Source organism: Solanum lycopersicum, chromosome 5 (assembly GCF_036512215.1).
Source record: "Solanum lycopersicum chromosome 5, SLM_r2.1".
Classification (NCBI taxonomy): domain Eukaryota; kingdom Viridiplantae; phylum Streptophyta; class Magnoliopsida; order Solanales; family Solanaceae; genus Solanum; species Solanum lycopersicum.
In genome coordinates, this window is record NC_090804.1 from 65,559,004 (window position 1) to 65,572,482 (window position 13,479).

At 35.7% G+C, this 13,479-nt stretch overlaps 4 protein-coding genes across 4 annotated transcripts; 2 read left to right on the plus strand and 2 right to left on the minus strand.

The window, feature by feature from the left end:
- Positions 1–2,435: 2,435 nt before the first annotated feature.
- On the minus strand, positions 2,436–3,224 carry LOC101247326 (NDR1/HIN1-like protein 13). Its single transcript, XM_010323162.4, has one exon. It carries the CDS (start codon positions 3,222–3,224, stop codon positions 2,436–2,438), a length of 789 nt encoding a protein of 262 aa, XP_010321464.1.
- Positions 3,225–4,109: 885 nt separating this feature from the next.
- Positions 4,110–7,292, minus strand: LOC101247024 (uncharacterized). Its single transcript, XM_004239942.4, has 3 exons — positions 6,677–7,292; positions 4,769–5,520; positions 4,110–4,678 (listed from the first exon to the last, which is right to left on the minus strand). Exons 1-3 carry the CDS (start codon positions 6,977–6,979, stop codon positions 4,282–4,284), a joined length of 1,452 nt encoding a protein of 483 aa, XP_004239990.1. The 5' UTR covers positions 6,980–7,292; the 3' UTR covers positions 4,110–4,281.
- On the plus strand, positions 7,255–11,190 carry LOC101255697 (uncharacterized). The gene is made up of 3 exons (XM_004240193.5): positions 7,255–8,914; positions 9,160–9,911; positions 10,562–11,190. The coding sequence occupies exons 1-3, from the start codon at positions 8,600–8,602 to the stop codon at positions 10,956–10,958; spliced, it is 1,464 nt and encodes a 487-aa protein (XP_004240241.1). The 5' UTR covers positions 7,255–8,599; the 3' UTR covers positions 10,959–11,190.
- A 30-nt stretch (positions 11,191–11,220) lies between these two features.
- LOC104647677 (uncharacterized) lies at positions 11,221–13,232 on the plus strand. Its single transcript, XM_019213975.3, has 3 exons — positions 11,221–11,228; positions 11,528–11,831; positions 12,387–13,232. Exons 1-3 carry the CDS (start codon positions 11,221–11,223, stop codon positions 13,167–13,169), a joined length of 1,095 nt encoding a protein of 364 aa, XP_019069520.2. The 3' UTR covers positions 13,170–13,232.
- The last annotated feature ends 247 nt before the right edge of the window (positions 13,233–13,479 follow it).

Below are 13,479 nucleotides of genomic sequence, written 5' to 3' on the forward strand. Positions count from 1 at the left end.
ACAGAGAAGCTACATTCAGAAGGTCTTGGCGAGGTTTGGCATGTCTTCATCTAAGCCCATTGATACCCCCAGTGTTGCCAATATCCATCTCACTGCCATGTTCGCTCCACAGTCAGAAGAAGAGAAGGAGTATATGTCACGAGTCCCTTATGCCAGTGCCGTAGGAAGTTTGATGTATGCTATGGTCTGTACAAGGCCAGATTTAGCACATGCAGTCAGTGTAGTGAGCAGATTCATGGGACAACCAGGGAGAGAACATTGGCAGGCTGTGAAGAGAATTTTCCGGTACCTTAGAGGTACATCTGACGTTGGTCTCATTTATGGAGGTGATACTCAGTGCTTGGTTACTGGCTATTCTGATTCAGACTATGCTGGAGATGTTGACACAAGAAGATCGATGACTGGCTATGTGTTTACCCTTGGAGGATCTGTCGTCAGTTGGAAGGCAACTTTGCAACCTACAGTGACTTTGTCTACTACGGAAGCGGAGTACATGGCCTTGACAGAGGCTGCAAAAGAAGGGATTTGGTTGAAAGGGCTGGTTAGTGATCTTGGTCTGCATCATGATCAGGCTACGGTGTATTGTGACAGTTTGAGCGCAATTTGTCTAGCCAAGGATCAAGTCCATCATGAGAGAACCAAGCATATTGACGTAAGGTATCATTTTCTAAGAAGTGAGAAGAGAATCAAGGTGAAGAAAGTAGGAACTGCTGATAATCCTGCTGATATGTTCACAAAGCCGGTTCCACAGAGCAAGTTTCAACACTGTTTGGACTTGCTCAACATCAGAAGCTGTTAATTGCCCTGCGGGGCAACTCTGAGGAAGAGGGGGAGGCTTGGCACTATCATAGTGCGTCTGAAGAATCTGTTCGGAGAATTCAAGTCAAGGTGGAGATTTGTTGAATGCCTTGAATCGGACCCGCTACAAACAGAAAGGACGGGGGTCTCGCTGCCCGGTCAGCGAGTCGGGGGGTCCAGGGGGGCGACGCGCCCCCTGGCCTGGGGGTCCGGGGGGGCGGAGACGCCCCCGGGCCGACGGTATACAATGTTGTTGTATTGGGCCCTTAATTTTCTGTTGATTCTGTATGTTGGGCCCAAGCCTGTTAGGGCGTAGCTTAGCACTATATATAGACGCTATGGGAAACCCTATTCTGTAATTCTGTTTTTGCCTCTCCATAATAAAACTGCTCCCTCTCTTCCCGTGGACGTAGCCAATTTGTTGGTGAACCACGTAAATCTGTTGTCTTATTTTTCGCGTTTATATTTTCTCGTATTATCTCAAATTCCGCACAACATTTATGTATGCAAGCATCTATTCCAATCTTTTTAGTGTCACGTTCCAATTCCTAGTTTTATACGAGCGTGTTTAACTTGAAACAGTATTTAAGAAAATATTAAATATTTAATATCAAATTATTTTAGTGATTCATATTTTGGACCGTACCATAAGAAGCAACAAAGTAAAAACATACTTCACTAGAGGTCTCAAATTTGAGATATTGAGAATAAAAGCATTCTATTAAAGTGTTGCCCTCGAAAAATATATCATATGCACTATATATGATTATAATTTTAATTAAATCCTAATATGAATATCAAACACTAATTGGAGAAAAAAAAAGCTCATATTTAATGATTCGAATAATGGAATTTGGTACGAAATCGATGATTCGAGAAGAATATAACATGTGTAAGAAGCCCACACATTCAACCAATAGACCCTTTAGAAATGTTGTATATGTATGAGTCTAAAGAGGGTTGATTCCAATTATGACCACCAAGGCCAATGGATGATTGTTGATTAATTGGTTGTCTAGTCTCATTTATTCTATAAAATTATTTTAGTTAATGAAATAATATATTTATTGCTTACTTTATTAAAAATCATTTCTTTGAATACTTTTTAAATGGTAGCCACAATAACTGAATAACATCTCAAAAAAGAGCTGAGTTTTCTTCCCTTTTCGTCTATTATTAATCTGGGCCTTCACCAGGTAATGTATTCGAGAATAGAAAAGAGTAAAAAAAATTTATAATTTTTAAAATGATAGAAAATTTTGAAGAAATTAAATAAATAATGCAATGAAGGAAAGCATATGCACAATGTCTTTGAAATTCAAAAAATATAAAAAAGTAAATACAAAAGCTTTAATATCTGTTATACAAATATATATAATATAAATTTAATCTTATATACGATGAAAATGAAAGGAGTATTTCGATGAACCTCCTTGTGCCCCTAACTCCGCGACCCTATTGTCAAATGATCAATTCTTTGACGAATAAAAATACTATGCTTCAAAAGCAATAAACATTATCTAGTAAATCTAGAAATAAAGTGAAATACGTTATACACTTTTTATTAGGTCTGTCGACAAGAGCTCAACCTGTGATTCGATTGATAGATATGCCAAAAACATATCTCTATACTTTTTTTAGAAATCCGTTATACACTCATTAGGCATAATCTTGGATTTCTTTGTCAAATCTTCCACATCAAAATCACAAGTAATTGTCAAATCTTTGTTCAAATTTTTGACCCAACTTTTAATTTCCATTGGCACATGAATAATCAATGACATTATTACTATTTTCTTGTTCTCATCTTCAAGTGCTTTTAACAAATCACTAGGCAATTTCCCATTTGAACCAACATCAAGATTAAGATGAATATTATTTGTACCCAAACCTTTTTGTGAATTTGATGGATATTTCCCTTGTCCAATATCATATTTCTTGTAGACAAAATTTGTTTTCCCATCACCAAATGAAACATCCATTCTTTCATTCACATTATTCACTTTCAAACCAAACTCGAATTTTGGATGTTGATTTCTTTGTCCTTGATCGCGATTATTAGGGTCCGTGACATTCTTGAAATGGACACTAGCAACGGAAAATTTAGGACATTTAGGTATATACAACATGTGAATAATCGCGATGATGATACCTATAATGATACCGAATATTAATATAACCAATAAGGTCCAACAACAACGTCGTCCCATTTTTCTCTTGCTTTGAACATTATCCTTAGGTGTACGATTTTCCACGATTGTTGCATTTTCCGGTGGTGGCACACGATAAACTTGATCTTTAGGGATTTGAACAACGAAAGTATCTGATGATCGATCAGAAGGGGAAGCTAAACGGAAGGATGTTGCCGAAGAAAGTTTGTTAATGCTTTTTTTTCCGTTCCCGGAGAGTGGGGTCCGCCCTTCCATGTCAAAGGAGAGGAGGGGTGGACGATAACAGAAATCGAAGAACAAGAAAAAAATGCGACGATATAAGAATATTTATGGTTACATGCATAGAAATTTGGAGTTGGACATAGAGATAAGAAGGTCGATTTTGGTGTTTCTATAAAGAAAAACATTTTTTTTTAATTATTGTTGTTATTATTTTATAGATAAAAGAAAGAAAGAGAAAAATATTAATGGTGCATCATATTTTTCTTGTCCTATTTTTTTGCACTTTATTGAGTCACCAATGACTCACGATAACATTTTGACATTAGTAATACCACTATGATATAATATTTATAAGCGTTAAAGCGGTAATTTAGTTAATGTCATTATTATATTGTATTATTAGTTTGATTGTTATTTAAGTTTTATTATATTGCATTATTTAAATATATTGTTAGTAATGATGAAAAATCTCATTTTATGTAACGTTCATTTTGGTATAATCACATTGTTATACGATAATTTATTAATCTCATTTTATCTTTACTTATTATTGAATAATGAGATGATGCATAAGTACCTCCTCTGACGGAAATTTCAACACATTTTTGGTATTTCCGTGCACCTTTTGTGCTAAGTAACCGGGTTTTGTCGGTACAACACATGCTGCCACGTGTGTAAATATTTTTTAAAAATATTCTTTTTTTTTATCTTGTATTTAAATTAAGTTAATACAAATAACCCTTAAAAATAACAATATTTTCTTTGTCTTTTCTTTTTATTTTTGATTTCAATTTTTTGTTTCACAACGTTTTGTATTTAAAACAAGTTAAGTTTGAATGAGCATCTAAATAAGTGAAAGATGACCAAATAAAACATAATTTTTTGTTGAGTATGTTTTTGATGATGATTAATAAAATATACTTGTCCAAAATGATGCATTCTATATATCAAGCTAACCATACTACACAATCAACTAATTTGTTGTAATACATTTCAGAACACTATATATCATATATCTTTGAACAAAGAATTCAACAGAACACTTCAAATTCTGTTGTAATACTTATATCTGATATTTTTGTTGGAACATTCAACTAACCAAAAGAAGTCTTTCGTCATCGTTCTCGAGTAAGGCCTGTCGTTCTTCAGATGAAGCATTGCCTGTTTCTTCAGTCTGTTGCAACCTGGCACGATCCCTGTCTCGTGGATACGTGCAATAGAGGAAGGAGTAGAAGAAGCAGCAAATCGCGATTGGAATGCCTATTGCAGTGTAAAGTGCCTTGGCAAGTGAGGCAGCATTCTGTCTATCTGTTTTGATTTCCTCTGAGCCTGTTGATCCCTCTGGAATTGGTTTAAAACCGAAAACGTGTTGAGCCAAAATGCCAACCAGTGGAGGAGCAAATGATGATATAATTGACTCGAAAGAACGATCCAGAGCATAAATGCTTGTTCGAGCTCTCTCTGGAACAATCTCTGCAAATATTGGACTGCATACGTACGAGTACTTTTAGTAAGATTTCACAAACAGATAAGTAAAATGTTCTAACAGATGATACAGTGGACACAAGGAGACATACTTGTTAGTTGCTGGAGCATTCCACGATACGCATAATCCCATGATAAACATGACCAAACCATGTATCAAAGTTGTTGAAGGATCATAAGGCAATAGCAGAAGCAGAATTGCAGCTAAAGGAACTGCGGAACCAGAGCTTATCTGAGCTAGAATAATTCTACCAGAATTAGGCAAGTGCTTGGCTAGGACATCACCCATTGTACCTCCGAATAACGCACCAAGTGATTGAGCAACATTAAACAAAGTCCACAAGAGGGCTGTTGATTTGTGAGAGAAGCCAATAAGCTCTAACCACATAGGGGCGAATGACAATGCCGACCAAGGGAATGACCCCGAAATCCCTTGAGCAATAAGTAATTGAAAGGAAGGCACTTTCATAACTTCTTTTGCTTCTTTAAGCAATTGTCTCACTTCTTCTTGAAATGGTAGTGGTGGAGGTTGATCTTTTGCATTGCCATCACTGTCAACAAAACGGGGATCGTTGGCTAAGAAACTGACCGAAATTCCAACAGCAACACTTATCATACCGACCAAATGGAATGAGATTCTCCAGCCTGGTATCCCCATGAACGATGTTTGGGCTAACAACACAGATATAAGCCCTCCAAGGGTGGAACCAAAATTTGTTGTTAGTTGTAACCATCCAAAAGCTGTACCGCGGTTACTATCATTAGTCGAGTCAGCAACTAGAGATTGGATTGCTGGAGTGACTATTGCAAGTCCTATTCCATTCAAACCTCTAGAAATAGCTATCTGTCAAACAACATGAGATTGCAAGAGTGTAACCATACAACTCGAATACGAGAAAGATAACACTTCTATCATCGTTCTTCAATTCAGAGCAGCAAACTACAAGGGCAACAAAATGATAATAGGTGGAGTCGTGGAGACTACTATCATATCATATATCATATAAAGCGAAAAGCAACAAGAAGTTTTTAGTTCAATCGAATCAAACTTCTACTTCCCAACCATACCAGTTCGCAAAAGATTAAAAAAAACTTAATTTTTGTTTTCGAATTTTCGAATTCCTCATTTTCAAAATCTCTTGTTGAATTCAACAGTCTTGTTGTCATTAGCCCCTACTAATAAACAAGATACACAATTGAAAACACGATGAATAATACAAACCAAAGTTTCTATCATCCAATTATTATGATGTTATCAAAATCACTCCAAGCATAGAATCTCTTACATCTCTCACATTGACCCCCTCCCCACAAACTCCCCAACAACACCAACCCACTCCAGTACCGCAAAATGGGATCCTGGAAGGATAGAATGTACACAGACCTTACCCCTACCTCGCCTTAAAAATAGACACATTGTTTCCGATACACCCTCTCAACTCAACGAAAACCAGTCCAAACCAATCCCCAAAAAGCAAGTAACAGATAATAACATAACATAACAGAAACTACAATAAAACAATCAACTTCCCATTTCTAAATAAAAAATATACCCAGTTTCTGTAACTCCCCAAATTCAACATGTTTCTAACTCCCATACACCCCAAACTGCATAAATCACATCTTCTTTGACACAAGAATCTTAGTAACTCAGTTGATTAATGATTAATTAATTACCAGAACTTTCACTTCATTGCTGAAATTTCAATTACCCACCCTGTAATCCCAGGTGTAGCTCAAACATATTAGTGGCCTAAAGCAAAAATCGAACCAGACATTGAACATTAACATAAATAATAACTTTTATATAATTAATTTCTTTCAGTTTTCATCTCATTCTTATTTTAAATGATTTTTTATAAGATATAATACCTTTTTTGTAACACTATCGAGTCACCCGTGTAATCCCTGCCCCATTTCCCCCTTCCCCTTCCTCTATCCCCATTTTTTTCAGAAAACCCCCAAAATTGATGAATCATAAGAAGGATTGAAGCAGAGACCTGAGTAAAATTAGCGGAGACGGCAACAAGGAAAGTAGCAGCAGACCATAGAAAAGCACCAAGAGCAATGACGTGAGCTCTGTTATGACGAGAAAGATACGCAGCTAATGGATAACAAAGACATTGAACTAACGATCGAAAAAGTGTAAGAGAACCAAGACCAGTTGGATCAGTATGCAAATCTTCACCAACTTCTTTATAAACACCAGGTAACAAAGTTTCATCAGCTTTCTCCATTATACCAGCTATATTCACCAATACAAGAGTCAACATATTTGATCGCAGATTCTTCAGCTCCACCATTTTTTCCGGTGATCGGAGTTCGGAAGAAAAAAAACTAAAATTGTTTTTGGCCGGTGGAAATTGTTGACTAATTTTATTTAGCAACGACGAAGGCGTTTTTTAAAAACAAAAATCTTTGAAAAGGAACTCCACGTGGAGATATGGATATATATGGATACGAGGCGGAGCTAGGATAATCGTATTATTTTCATTTAATCTATAAAAAAAATATTATATTTTAAATTTTATTGGTAATATATTTTTACTCTATTTATGTATAAATTATTTCATTTTTTTCGAGTTAAATCTATGAGAAATAGTTTCTTTCGTTTTCATTTTCAATATAAGATTGAAATATGTGTATATTTTATACTCCGTATATATTATTATTATTATTATTATTATATTGTTGTTGGATATGTAGGACCTATACAGTTGGCATAGTGGATAAGATTAGTTTGTGAAGCTATGATAAGTTATAATTCTAAACTTTTAATTATTTAAAATGTTGCGTGTCATTAATGAAACACGTATTTTGAGGTAAAAGTATGATATAAAAAGTAATATTATAAATTATTAAAATTTCAGTAATTAGGATCTATGTATTGAAATTTATGTAAGATTCTCTTAAATTATATTATTATAATAAATTTTTACATGACTTGAATAGACATCTAAATATGCAAATAAGTATTTACTTAGATCAATTTTATAATTATTCAAAGATAAATTGTAAGTTTGCTTAGGAGTGTATTTGAAGTTACACAACATTAACAATAACAACCATATTAAATTTAATGTAATATTAAAATAAAGTTTAGAAATGATAAAATGTATGTAAGTTTATTCTTATCTTGTTAAAATAAAGAGATTATTGTTGACATCCTCAGCTCCAAGTGAAGTATATAAAAAGATCAAGTATGTAAAGGATACGAAGTCATGTTAAAAATAATAAAGAACAAAATATTATTCACTGTATTTCATATTAGTTAGTCACTTTTCATTTTGCACGATGCTTAAGAAATCATAAATAATAAGATAATCTTACTAATTTATCTGTTAAAAACTTATTCAAAATTTTTACAAATAAATGTGAACACTTCCAAAAAAATTAATTGCACGAGTAATATAGAAAAAGTTTAATCAAATCTTTTTTGATTTGATAAAGTGAACTTAATATAATGAACAACTAATATGGAATGAACCAAATAGATTGAATAAACAATGACAAAATAATATGATAACTGAAAAGCAAACAATTGAGTAATCAGTCCCCATTCTAATAAAACTAAATAATATTTTAATTCCTTCACCAATCGTTTTTTAAACCGAAAACCTAATAAATTTAATTTGCAATTGAATTATCGGTTAGGTTTGATTTTGAACAATCGCTAGTAAAACTATTCTTATTATTTATAATTTCTAAAAATGCGTGTAAATACGAAAATAGACGAGTAATATAGTACAGATGGAATAAGTGAAATTGAATTTAGAAATCATGACAACTTCAGTAGTTGTCTATGTATTAGGCCTTACTATAGATATTTATAGTTGTTTTATAGTTTCAATAACTTTTTCTCGAGATACATAATAGGTACATGTCCTAAATGTTAACATTGACTTCAAAAAAAAACTTAGGCAATGGTGATGATGAAGCTGAAGAACTACTTGAGATCAGATACATTGACACTTGTATTGATAAATGTTGCTGCTATAATGGAAATGGCTGATGAAACTCTGTTACCTGGAGTTTATAAAGAAGTTGGCAAGGATTTGAACATTGATCCTGCTGGTCTTGGTTCACTTAGTCTTTACAGATCATTAGTTCAATGTCTTTGTTACCCCATTGCTGCATTCCTTGCTGCTCGTCATAATCGTGCCAATGTCATTGCTCTCGGGGCTTTTCTTTGGTCCGGTGCTACGTTCCTTGTTGCCATATCCTCTACCTTTGCTGAGGTCTCTGTTTCATTACTCTGTAGATGGTAGTTTCTTTCTCTATATACTACTTTGCATTGTTTTTGCTTGAGCTGAGGGTCTATCAGGAACAACCCCTCTACCTCTGAGGTAGTGGTGATAAATGGATTTATATGTTTTTCTTAAGAGTTATCAATTGGATTATATAAACTTTAGTTTTGTGTTATTTGTCTTGTTCTTAATGACAAGAATGAAAGTGTTATCTTGTTTGATGTTGTTTAACACAGGTAGCGATTTCGAGAGGATTGAATGGAATAGGACTTGCAATTGTCACACCGGCAATCCTATCTCTAGTTGCTGATTCAACTCATGAGAGTAATCGAGGTACAGCTTTTGGATGGTTAGCATTAACAGGAAGTTTGGGTGCAATTATTGGCGGGACTATGTCTGTGCTGATTGCTGAAACATCATTTATGGGAATTACTGGCTGGAGAATCTCCTTTCATTTGGTTGGTATTATAAGTGTTCTTGTTGGTCTTTTAGTCTATTTCTTCGCGGAAGATCCCCGTTTTCTTGACAGAGATGTCAATGCAAAAGATCAGCCTCCCCCGAAACCATTTCAAGAACAACTGAGAGAACTGGTAAAAGAAGCAAAATCGGTTATCAAAGTACCTTCCTTCAAGATAATTGTTGCACAAGGGGTTTTCGGATCATTCCTTGGGACATCAATGTCATTTTCCACTATGTGGTTGGAGCTTGTTGGATTCTCCCACAAGACAACAGCACTCATCACTAGTTCGTTTGTAGTTTCTCTGTCATTTGGCGCGGTTTTTGGAGGATTCATGGGGGATGTCTGGGCCAAGCGCTTGCCTAATTCTGGTAGGATCATCGTCTCTCAGATAAGCACTGGTTCAGCTATTCCCTTAGCTGCAATTCTGCTGCTGCTATTGCCTAATGATCCTAAAACAGCTTTGCTGCATGGTTTAGTCCTGTTTATATTGGGATTTTGCGCATCATGGACCGGTCCAGCAGCAAACAGGTATAGTTACTCAGATCCAATATATCATTTGTTTGAAACACTTGACAGATTTTTCAAGTTCGTTTTCCCCGTTAATCTCCAATTATATCCAAACTCTTACCTTGTATAGACCAATGTAAGAGACTGCTTATCACTTCTTTCTCTTCATACCGCCTTGTTCACTCTTTCTTCTTGCATACGCACACACAGGCATATGTATGCACTTGAAATGTTTTAAGAAGCGCATGTTAGGTACATTCATATTAGAAATCATAGTATTGCTCCAATAGTTTCTTGTCCTTCAATTTCTGTTAGTATCTGTTGATTACTTATAACTAGATTATTGTATTGTTTCGTTTTAGTTTCTAATCTGTTACTATCTGTTGCTTTTGTTATTTTCTGTTGGTTTCTTGCACTTCCATTTTTCTATTTTAGATTAGTTTAGACTATTTTTTCTTGAATAGGGGGTCTATCGGAAAGAATCTCTGTGTCCCTAAGGTAGGGGCAAGGTCTGCCCTACGCTCTACCCTCTCCAGACCCTTTGTGGAACTACACTGTGTACGTTGTTGTTGTTGTTATGTTACGTACATTCAAATGATGCACAAATTAAAATGCCTTTTTATGTTTTTTGCACTGATCTAAGATGTTTTGCTCTTTTGACATATTTGTAGTCCAATATTTGCTGAGATAGTTCCTGAGAGAGCTCGAACGAGCATTTATGCTCTGGATCGATGTTTCGAGACCTTGTTAGCATCATTTTCTCCTCTTCTAGTTGGTACTTTAGCTCAACAAGTTTTCGACTATAAGCCAATTCCAGAGGGATCTTCAACCTCAGGGGAAATCGAAACAGATAGAAAAAATGCTGCATCACTTGCCAAAGCAATGTACACTGCAATAGGCATTCCAATGGTCATTTGTTGCTCCATCTACTCCTTCCTGTATTTCACATATCCACGAGACAGGGATCGTGTCCGGTTGCAACAGATTGATGAAACGGGGAATTTTCCATCCGAAGAACAACAGCTCTTACTCGAGCACAATGAGCACAGACTTCTTTCAGCAAATTAGTTGAAATCCATAGAATCTAACAAGGACAAACTCACTTCCTTGTTCTGTTGTTTGTAATTACTTTACTCTATGCAGACATGTGACCCTTCTATATACATTTATTTAGGGGTGTGTTTGAATTTACACAACATTAACAACATCATATTCAGTGTAATTCTACTGTTCGGTCTAGAAATGGTGGAATGTATGTAGTTTTATTCCTGTCTCGTAACGGTAGAGAGAGTATTTTTAATAGACTTTCGGCTCAAGTAAAGCATACAAAATGACCAAGTATGTAAAGCATAGACTTAATTTGAATTAGTAAAACTATCCTTGTTAATGATGATTTCTTAAGGAACGTATAAACAAGAAAGTAGACAACTGATATAGAACGGAGCAAGTATGCATTTGACTCAGTTGAAATATCCAAAATAAGAAAACGTGATACTTCAGTAGTTGTCTAATGTCTATATTTTGCCTTTACGTAAATCCTACTACAACACTTACATTTATATTATTCTTTTATAGTTCCAACAACTTATTCTTGAGTTCATATATAATATATATGCATGTCCTAAATGTTAATATAGACTTCTGAAGAACTACTTGAGATCAGATATATTGACGCTTGTATTGATAAATGTTGCTTCTATAATGGAAATGGCTGATGAAACTCTGTTACCTGGAGTTTACGAAGAAGTTGGCATGGATTTGCGCATTGATCCTGCTGGTCTTGGTTCACTTAGTTTTTACAGATCATTAGTTCAATGTCTTTGTTACCCTCTTGCTGCGTTCCTTGCTTCTCGTCATAATCATGCCAATGGCATTGCTCTTGGTGCTTTCCTTTGGTCCGGTGCCACTTTTCTTGTCGCCATCTCCTCTACCTTTGCTGAGGTCTCTGCTTCATTCCTCTGTAGATGGTGTTTTTCAAATATAGAAACAAGTCAAATTTTAGTTCATGAAAGTCGTGTTGTTTTTGTGGTTTACTTGGTTTTTTTGTGTAGATCCGTGTAGCGGCAGAGACAAGATTTTCACCAATATACAGTGTAATTTTCTGAGACAAAGGGGTTTGAATGCTCTACTCTTCGATCCACGAACATAAATTAATAGTAGTCATTGAGGAATGGTCTATAAGATATACTGATCTCTGAATATATGTAAGACATCTTAGTTCGGTCTCAACTGACAACTAAACACTCCAACTCATCCTCATTGTGTCTCGTGGGCACTCGATGTTGTGACACATAAGTTTTGGAGGTGTCTAGATTATCATTTTGTAAGTTGGAGTGTTCAACTAATACAGTAAAGATGAGTTGAGGTATTTTGATGTGCATACTCAAAAATGGAGTGTTTACTTGTCAGCTGTCGTCAAGTTTGAGTGTTTTGTTAGTGTGTTATGCCAAACTATGACAAGAATGAAAGTGTTATCTTGCTGATGTTGTTTAACAGATAGCAATTTTAAGAGCATCGAATGGAACAGGACTTGCAATTGTCACACCAGCAATCCTATCTCTAGTTGCTGATTCAACTGATGATACTAATCGCGGTACAGCTTTTGGATGGTTAGCACTAACAGGAGGTCTTGGTTCAATCCTTGGTACTCTAATGTCTGTGCTTATTGCGGAAACATCATTCATGGGAATCCCGGGCTGGAGAATCTCCTTTCATTTGGTTGGTATTATAAGTGTTCTTGTTGGTCTTTTAGTCTATTTCTTCGCGGAAGATCCCCCTTTTCTTGACAGAGATGTCAATGCAAAAGATCTACCTCCCGCGGAACCATTTCAAGAACAACTGAGAGAACTGTTAAAAGAAGCAAAATCGGTTATCAAAGTACCTTCCTTCAAGATAATTGTTGCACAAGGGGTTTTCGGATCATTCCTTGGGACATCACTGTCATTTACTACTATGTGGTTGGAGCTTGTTGGATTCTCTCACAAGACAACAGCACTCATCTCGAGTTTGTTTGTAGTTTCTCTGTCATGTGGCGCGGTTTTTGGAGGATTCGTAGGGGATGTATTGGCGAAGCACTTGCCTAATTCTGGTAGGATCATCGTCTCTCAGATAAGCACTGGTTCAGCTATTCCCTTAGCTGCAATTCTGCTTCTGCTATCGCCTATAGATCCTTCCACAGCTCTGTTGCATGGTTTAGTCTTGTTTATATTGGGATTTTGCGCATCATGGAGCGGTCCAGCAACAAACAGGTATGTCTACTCTATGTTGTTGTTCTGTTAGGTACAGTTACAAAGCTCGAAATGGTGAAATAAAGCAAATGAAAATGACATTGCATTGATCTAAGAGATGGTTTTTGATATTTTGCTCTGTTAACACGTTTGTAGTCCAATATTTCCTGAGAGAGCTCGTAAGAGCATTTATGCTCAGGATCGATCTCTCGAGACCATCATAGCTCAACAAGTTTTCGGTTATAAGCCAATCTCTGAGGGATCTTCAACCTCAAGGGAAATCGGAACAGATAGACAAAATGCTGCCTCACTTGCCAAAGCAATGTACACTGCAATAGGCATTCCAATGATCATTTGTTGCT

Bases quoted from the DNA above. Each gene is read 5' to 3' on its own strand.
- LOC101247326 (XM_010323162.4), bottom strand. From the start codon at position 3,224: ATGGAAGGGCGGACCCCACTCTCCGGGAACGGAAAAAAAAGCATTAAC.
- LOC101247024 (XM_004239942.4), bottom strand. From the start codon at position 6,979: ATGGTGGAGCTGAAGAATCTGCGATCAAATATGTTGACTCTTGTATTG. The intron at 5,521-6,676 runs GTCTCTGCTTCA...GTTGTTTGACAG, and splicing joins TCTCCGCTAATTTTACTCAG to ATAGCTATTTCTAGAGGTTT. The intron at 4,679-4,768 runs GTATGTCTCCTT...GTACGTATGCAG, and splicing joins AATGCTCCAGCAACTAACAA to TCCAATATTTGCAGAGATTG.
- LOC101255697 (XM_004240193.5), top strand. From the start codon at position 8,600: ATGGTGATGATGAAGCTGAAGAACTACTTGAGATCAGATACATTGACA. The intron at 8,915-9,159 runs GTCTCTGTTTCA...TGTTTAACACAG, and splicing joins TATCCTCTACCTTTGCTGAG to GTAGCGATTTCGAGAGGATT. The intron at 9,912-10,561 runs GTATAGTTACTC...ACATATTTGTAG, and splicing joins ACCGGTCCAGCAGCAAACAG to TCCAATATTTGCTGAGATAG.
- LOC104647677 (XM_019213975.3), top strand. The intron at 11,832-12,386 runs GTCTCTGCTTCA...GTTGTTTAACAG, and splicing joins TCTCCTCTACCTTTGCTGAG to ATAGCAATTTTAAGAGCATC.